We start from the raw sequence: 8,488 nt of genomic DNA, 5'->3' as shown, positions 1-8,488 counted from the left end.
TGACACTAAAGTAAACACTAGTGGAAAGGGATTCGGTCCCGGTGCATTTGGGGCTTTAGTCCCGGTTTTGAAACCGGGACTAAGCCTTCGGGATTAAAGGAATTTACCTTTAGTCCCGGTTTAAAGATAAACCGGGACTAAAGGGTCCTCCACATGGTGCGGCAGGGGGCTCGTGGTGGAGGACTTTAGGTCCCGGTTCGTCATACGAACCGGGATTAAAGGGTCTCTGCCATGGCAGAGGAAATGTCCGTTTCTCTGCATTCGAGCATCTTCATTCTGCATAATATATGGTGTATAAAATAATATAGTGAGGATAATTGTTAGTGCAATGAAGAAGCTGAGCTAGATACTTAATTACATAACCACTTACAGACAGTAAAAACTCATGAGAGTTTTGTTGAGGGCATCTTGATTGAATAACTGAAATATTTCGTCATACTCAATGTTTATCTCCTCGTTTTCCCGAAAGTAATGCTCATCTTTAATTCCCACTATGAGGTAGGCCTCCGAGTTATGAGAGGCTTGCATGTACCAACTATGCAATTTTTGCATTTGAGTTTGTAGAAACGGGAGCTTGTCATTTCTGACAAGAGACTGCCCGTATTTGTGTTTTATGTGACTTCAGCCATGGGAAGTAATCATCGTACTGAACGGTTGCTCAAAGATCTCTAGCCGACCATTTGATCAATTCTATAGTCTCCAGATCATCATAGGGCTGCACGACCAAGGGGGGTAGCGATTGGGTTACCTGTTCTCCGAGTTGGGCAATTGTTCTCCCTGCTAAGGGTCTACCTCCTTTCTTTCTCTTGTAATCCGCTCTAGAGGATTGTCCAAGAGAGCGCACGAAACCGGACCGCAACAGGTGGGTGTGAATGGTCCTCGAGGAAGAGTAATTTATGACATTCTGACAGTTAACACATGGACAATATATAAAACCACCCTGTTTGTTTTCCTCAGCCACATCGATAAAAAAATTCTGGCCCGAAGTGAATTCATGAAGGCGTCGGTCAATGTACATCCATTGGTGATTCATCTGCATGATATAATTAAATTTATCAAAAACCATTACAGAACATCATGATTAGTGAAGAAATATATATATATACACATGCAATTTATCAATGACAGATGAAAGGATAAAGTTGTTAACCTCGATGTAGAAGGAAAAAGACAGGAGCAAGCTTTAAGTGTGGCTTGTTTGGAGTCAACTCAAGTGGCAGAAGCTCTTAGGCATTTCATCGAACACCTCTTGGGCATAAGAAGAGAGCAAAGCAACATACACCTCTCTTGTTCTAAGAACGTGGAAAATGATACGTGTGGCTCACACTTGGGCATGGCTCGAGTGTATATATAGAGATGGGCCTTTAGTCCTGTTTGGTAGGAGATCGTGGCCTGACACGGCCTGAAGGGCTCTACTGCAACCCCTTTAGTCCCGGTTTGTATTACAAATCGGGCTCCAAACGAAATGGAACTAGTGGGTGGCATCACCCCGTACCGGATGAACCGGGACCAATGCCCCCTACTAGTCCCGGTTTGTTTTAAAAACGGGACTAAAGCTCCCAGGGGCATTGGATGAAAGCTATGTTTTCTACTAGTGAAAGACAATTTCTAATGGGCTTATTCTTACTCAAGAAAAATATGCGACTGATTTATTTGCCAAAGTTTCTATGAATTGTTGCAAGTTTGCTCCTACACCGTTGTCCTCCACGGAAAAGCTATCTCTTCCCGACAAGAAGCCACTTACACAGAAGATAGCACACGATGTAGAAGCATTGTTGGTGCGCTTCACTATCTTACTTTGACACGTCTTGATATGTCATTTTCTGTGAACAGTGATTGGAAGAGTGTACTAAGAGAACCAGATGTAGCCATTGTCAACGAAATACCCAGCCTGGTAATATCTGATTTTGTATGCTGAACATTTTGTTGGTTCGTGTTGAACGTAGTTATGATTTGAACCGTCATAAGTCTTACAACTGATCATTGTTTATTCAGCACCCACCTCTCTTTTCGCTCTTCGATTTTTCAGGCCAAAGCTTTGTAAGTTATCATACCACTTCCCATGATCTAGAGGAGGCAGTCGATATTGTGCATGATGGGGAGTATTGTGCATGCCCTACATGTTGTACAATGTTGTTCCGTGATACAACACGACATCTACCTGCTCCTACTCCCTTACACAAATAAGTGTATATACTGGTTTCCAAGATAAATTATAAAGTGAAATAAAAAATGCATTGAAAATATGCATCTCTCCTTCTTAATTCTTTCACCTCCAATAAGCTAACTGCATGTCGAAAACCAAAAGAATATATGTTTAATATTATTGGATTTGATTTTCGTGCGATAAGAAAGAAGAAATTAAAATTACATTAGAAAGATAGACATATACTCTTTTATATATAAAGATCAGAGCTAGATGTACACTTATTTAAAGAGGGAGGGAGGATACTATAATGTAACCAAAAATCTGTGCGCCTGATACAGATTTGCGCAGTCGATATTGCACCATTAATTAGCATTAATTATGGGCCGTGACCACTGCCACCATGTCCCGCTGTATACATGTTCAGTCGACATTATTGCCCATTAATTAGCATCACCGCTCTCACTCTCAACTCTCTAGTGGCACCATACGGAGAGCAGCTAGCTAGCCAAAATACCAACTCGTGGTTAACAGCCTATATATATGAGAGAATGTTAGGGTGCAGGAGCTGCAAAGGAAAATCGGCAACGAAAAGAGCACTATCGGCCAGCAAGGGGCGAAATTAATATAATCACAAGGTATGTATTCTTGAAACTCTTTTATCTCTTTCTGTCATCAAAGGGGTGTTAAATCATCACATATAGATACGTTCTCAGCAACAATTTGAGATGTTCCTGAAAATGGTAAATCTGCAGGGTCACCCGATCGAACTGTTCAGAGTTCAGGCCATGGAAGCTGTAGAAGTAGAATCAAAAGGCTCGCATGGTGGTGGTGGCGATCGCCGGACGTCCAGGAATGATCGCCGGAGCTCGTGGGGCTGCACTTTGCTTCTCGGTAACACTACTTGCAGCCTTCTCTGTTTTTCTTCTCTTTCCTGTCGAGTCGTGTCATGTGATCATGTCCTCATATGTACGCTTAATGCTCTACAAAAAAACTATGACTAACGTTGGCCTGTTCGATTGATCATGCATGCACGTACGATGAGCAGTGAACAACTGCTTGCAGAACACGTCCTACTTCGGCTTGTCGACGAACTTGGTGAATTACTTCCAGGTGGAGCTGCACGCGGGCAGCAAATCCGCGGCGAACAGCGTCACCAACTGGATGGGCACCAGCTCCATCACGCCGCTCGCCGCCGCCTTACTCGCCGACTCCTTCCTCGGCAGATATTGGACCATCACCCTCTTCCTCGTCATCTCCGTCGCGGGATACGGGTTGGTGACGGCGAGCGCCTCGGCGGCGCTGCAGAGCGCCGTATTCTACGCGGGGCTGTACCTGGTAGCCCTCGGCGGCGCGCTGTCACCGGTCATGGTCTCGTTCGGAGCCGACCAATTCGGCGACGACGAGTCCGAGCGCGGGCAGCAGAGCTCCTTCTTCAACTGGTTCTACTTCTCCATGAACGTGGGTTCGCTCGTCGGCGGCACCGTGCTTGTGTGGGTGCAGACCGCCCACGGCTGGCGACTTGGCTACGGCATCCCGGCCCTGCTCAGCGTGCTCGCCGTCGCGCTGTTCATGGTCGGCACTAGCGCGTACCGCAGGATCCAGCCGCCGGGGGGATTTCCGGCAACCAGGATCGCACAGGTAGTAGTCGCCGCCATCAGGAAATGGGACGTTGAGGCGCCGGAGGACGCTGCGCTTCTGCACGAGTGCGCCAGCGACGATGGCGTGTCGACGATACAGGGGAGCCGCCGCCTCGTGCACACCGACCAGTTCAGGTCAGCGCTCGTCTCGCTAGCTAGGGTTAGCTTCCACTTACACTGATATATGATCACCTCTACTACCTGTAGGCTCGTACTCGTAGCTAGTCTCCGACAGGTGCAGATTTTTCTTCAATGAGCTATCAGCTATGGCTTACTCAAGGCACATACTAGTAGCGCGCTTTGTGGCATCAACCATAGTAAACGTGCATCATCTTTTTTTCCAAAAGTATCCTATAGTAAAACCTAGCTAGGCGTTTTGAGTAGTATGTACTTCCTCGGATGCATAATAAGTGTCAAGGAGTTACCTAACATAGGTTGTTGGCTACCAAAAAATCATCTGCAGACACGTAAAAAAGAATAAACAAAAATCGAGCAAAACAGCATAGTAGCACGTACAATGGAAGAAGGAAAGGCTAGAAAAACCGCCGATCCAATGAGCTGGCCTAAACGGCTAATCAAATATAGGCTGCTGGCCCAAAAAAAAAAAAAAAATCGACTGCTGCGTGTTAAGGAATCTACCGGAAATTTTAGGTTCACAAAAAAAAATCTACCAGAAATTTCAAACGGCTCCTACTAAAATATTAAGAGGAAGCAAATATGACCATATGTGTAAAAATAGCCAATATGTATTTAAGTAATTTACACGTGAACATCCACGCGGACAGATCGATGTATCCAATGTAAATAAATCAACCTCAGCACATATATTACATTGATCACCGGTTAAAATTATGATTCAAGTAGTCCGCCGAACTATAGGCAGTAAAATATCTTATATATTGGGTCAACTAAGAATACAACTAAATTTATATGTAAAGTTAAAGATGATAATAAAATTTAGCAATTCCATATTTACTACTCCCTCTATTCTATAAGGCCCGTAGTTCTCTCTGTTTGACCGTGCTTACAGAAAAAATTCACATCAATATACAAAAGGCATATCAGTAGATGGACCATTAAATATAGTTTCATGTTGTACTTATTAAATACTATAGACGTCTATATTTCTCTTAATGTTTTAGGTCCATCTTGTAAGATTAGACATTTGAGTAAATTTACACGCCTTATGTTGTTAAAATAGAGGTGGTATATAAAATTCATAGATCAGGTTAAATTTAAATTTTAATATTAATACTGGACATAAAATAAATATCATTAACTTACTAATAATATAGTTATCATTTGATTATTTTTAAAATTAATTAAAATAACATAGAAAAATTAGCAAAAAAATTTACGATGTAACTATTTCTCGAACGGCTTCAAAATATTTATATCAGATTCGGTGTGGGAAAAATAATGAACAATGAAAGAGGAAAATAAGAGTGAAATATGAAGATTTGACTGTCTTATCGATCATCCATTGACATGTCTTTATAATAAATTAACCATTTAATGCAAATATAACCTGATCACGAATATTGATATGAAAGCAGTAGCTTTTTTCACGAGGATAAATAGTCTAATAACACATATGGACTGAATCATGCTTGTAGAGGGGAAATTAGTTGATACCGATTGGTCGATTTGATGCCTTAAGCAAGTACACAACTGAGTAGGGGTGCTTAACCCCTTGCAATATACCAAAGGATACTTAACCTCCCTTTAGGAAATATTAGATGCTTCTAACAATGATATGTATTCATGCACAACTGTTGTGACACCTTCTCACATTATGGTTAAGGAAATTCATTGAATTATTTGCCATATATGCAAAAGAATGTAGTTATGGTTTTGTATCCTTGCTTATGAAGGAGGGGTGTATATTTGCATGTAGCAAAAGTAACTAGCATCAAATACAAAGTTTGGTACCATCTACTCTCTCTTTACTATAATTGTTTAGAAGTTATTGTTCTCTGATCTTTAGATAAGTTTCTCTAACTTCGACCATCGACCTATATATATATAGTATAGAAAAGATTGAAAATAAATTAATATCACTAAATTATCTTCAATGCAATGAAGCATATTCATATACAAAATAATCATCAATTTCATTGCAGAGACAGTGTCACGTATACAATGACATGTATTTGAAAAGAGTGTAAGTAATTGAGAGGGAGAAAGATTTTAAAACATGATTAAAATGGAAGTACTCATTGTTTCAATGTCTCACTTGGTAATGGGGAGAAGGTATTTATTATCCAGTTAATAAAACAAATTTAGTTTGTTATTACATATGAAAGACCACTAGGCCAATATCACATGCAAGCACACATGTGGTCACTAATATAGGACTTTTCAGCATTGACATAATACTCAATCGCCCACAGATTGAATATTAAAGATATTACCTGGCATTGGGGTCTTCTGATTGTCCGGAATAATATTTTCGGTGGCTGCGGGGAAGTATTATTTCGTATCACATCATATCAATTCCAAAATAAAGTATTAAACGGAAATTAAACTCTGCACTTTCGGGTAACTAAAGATGGTGCCCTCACATTTGCCAGGACCACTATGGTAGTTAATGCAAAAGTTGAATACAACCATAGAGAAAAGAGGCAGCACATACAGCATGTTCAATTAGCCCAAAATAGGAGAGCAATTTCACATTAATACTTATGTTATTTATTAGTTAGTTGTGTTTTCTTGGTTTCTGCAATGCACGTTTGTGATCTTTATATATAAAAATGGAGGGAGTAGGATAATTGGCAGGAGTAAAATAGCAGAATGCACATGTCACGCTCTGAGGAGGGTGTACACGGTACCCACATTCCATTTCTTACCAAAGATCTTATAACACTCGAAAGAAGTTTGTCGCCTAGTCCACTCCGCATTTTGTTTTCCTTTCTTTTGTTTTCCTGCATCCTGTTTTGTACAAGCAGTCGCTACCGACGCCGCCCATTTGATGACCGCATAACCAAGATTTCGTGGCCAAGATTTCATGCATGTCTGTTTATATGTATTAGTCATCTACTGAAAGTATAAAATTGACGATCAAAATAGTTCATGCATGTCTGTTTATATGTATTAGTCATCTGCTTCCAGGGAGCCGCCTAACAAAAGATTGCTCAAGATTCTGCATGGTGTAAACTACTGGGATATGTCTCCCCGTTTGAAGTCTAAACAAAGAAAATCGACATGTGGAGTATACCTTGGACTGGCCAGTTGTTAATCGATTGATGAATGATGACACAGGTTCTTGGACAAGGCGGCAGTTGAGACGGAGGGCGACAAGAGGGTGCGGCCGGAGAGCCCGTGGCGGCTGTGCACGGTGACGCAGGTGGAGGAGCTCAAGTGCGTGCTCAGGCTGTTGCCGGTGTGGGCGTGCGGCATCATCTTTGCGGCGGCGTACACGCAGATGTCCACAACCTTCATCCTTCAGGGCGACACCCTGGACCCTCGCCTTGGCAGCTTCCGCGTGCCCGCCGCCGTGCTCTCCGTCTTTGACACCCTCAGCATCATGATCTGGGTGCCGCTCTACGACTTTGTCGTTGTCCCACTCGCGCGCCGTCTCACTGGCCACAGCCGAGGGTTCACGCCGCTAGCGCGCATGGGCATCGGCTTCGTCGTTCTCACCATCACCATGCTGCTTGCAGGCGTGCTCGAGGTGGCCCGCCGCCATGTCCTCGCGCGCCATGGCACGTTCATCGATGCGGACGGTGCGGAATACGTGCCCATGTCGATTTTCTGGCAGGTGCCGCAGTACGTGGTGGTGGGCGCGGCGGAGGTGTTCACATTCATCGGACAGCTGGAGTTCTTCTACGAGCAGGCGCCGGACGCCATGCGCAGCGTTTGCTCAGGGCTTCCTAGCGCAGCATTCGCCCTTGGAAACTACGCCAGCTCGGCAATCGTGGCCGTTGTGGTGCGCGCCACGGCGAGGGGTGGGAGATCTGGGTGGATGCCTGACGACATCAATGACGGACATCTGGATTACTTCTTCTGGCTGCTCGCCGTGCTCTGTGTCGGCAACTTCGGCGCCTACCTGGTCGTCGCACGATGGTACAACTACAAGAAGACCGTTGATTGAACTAGAAGACGGGGAATGTTGTGCCATGATTAGTAACTCTGCAGTGTTGTTTATCTATATGGCTGTCACCTTCTGGTTGACATGGTCTTTCAAGTGATATATATCAGATTAAGGTTTGCTTGCTTTGCTTAACTGTCTAAGTAAAGAAAAAAAACGAAGCCAACATAAGGAAATTACTTCAGAGAAAGAACTATCTTGATGGTGAAATTTTTGTCATAGAGAGCAAAGGATGGTAGATATCTTTTGCAATGACAAAACATTGTACTATCATATTTCTTGGTATTGAATATTAACTATGAAATTCATCCGTTAACCTATGTACATCCAAGCCTTGAAGCCATAGAACGACAGCAAACAATAAATTTGTGAAATGCCTGACGTTGCAGGAAGGCCGATCCGCACCGCTGTAAAAATCACGGCCGCATCTCCAACTCCATGCAGCTGCAGGCGGTGCGCTCGAGGAGCTCCTAACGGTTTAAATAATAATTGGATAATAGCATCAGGCAGCGCCAGTGACTGCTAGCGCCAGTGGCCGCTTTTAAGCCTTATCAGCCACATCGAAACAGTCGCATCAAATTCGGAAAGCTGGCCGGCTGGCCACGACCTGCA

The 8,488-nt window shown here is 43.3% G+C and overlaps 1 protein-coding gene across 1 annotated transcript; it reads left to right on the top strand.

Annotated features, from left to right (window-relative positions):
- Nucleotides 1-2,721: 2,721 nt before the first annotated feature.
- On the top strand, nt 2,722-8,004 carry LOC124665692 (protein NRT1/ PTR FAMILY 8.1-like). Its single transcript, XM_047203084.1, has 4 exons — nt 2,722-2,784; nt 2,902-3,040; nt 3,195-3,921; nt 7,048-8,004. The coding sequence occupies exons 2-4, from the start codon at nt 2,935-2,937 to the stop codon at nt 7,877-7,879; spliced, it is 1,665 nt and encodes a 554-aa protein (XP_047059040.1). The 5' UTR covers nt 2,722-2,784; nt 2,902-2,934; the 3' UTR covers nt 7,880-8,004.
- Nucleotides 8,005-8,488: the final 484 nt, after the last annotated feature.

This window comes from Lolium rigidum, chromosome 6 (genome assembly GCF_022539505.1).
Source record: "Lolium rigidum isolate FL_2022 chromosome 6, APGP_CSIRO_Lrig_0.1, whole genome shotgun sequence".
NCBI classification, from domain to species: domain Eukaryota; kingdom Viridiplantae; phylum Streptophyta; class Magnoliopsida; order Poales; family Poaceae; genus Lolium; species Lolium rigidum.
The sequence above is the reverse complement of the archived record's forward strand: the minus strand, read 5'-3'. Positions and strand labels throughout refer to the sequence as shown.

Excerpts from the sequence above, each read along its gene's own strand:
- LOC124665692 (XM_047203084.1), top strand. The coding sequence starts at position 2,935 with ATGGAAGCTGTAGAAGTAGAATCAAAAGGCTCGCATGGTGGTGGTGGC. Across the intron at positions 3,041-3,194 it reads GGGCTGCACTTTGCTTCTCG|TGAACAACTGCTTGCAGAAC; the intron begins GTAACACTACTT and ends TACGATGAGCAG. Across the intron at positions 3,922-7,047 it reads GTGCACACCGACCAGTTCAG|GTTCTTGGACAAGGCGGCAG; the intron begins GTCAGCGCTCGT and ends ATGATGACACAG.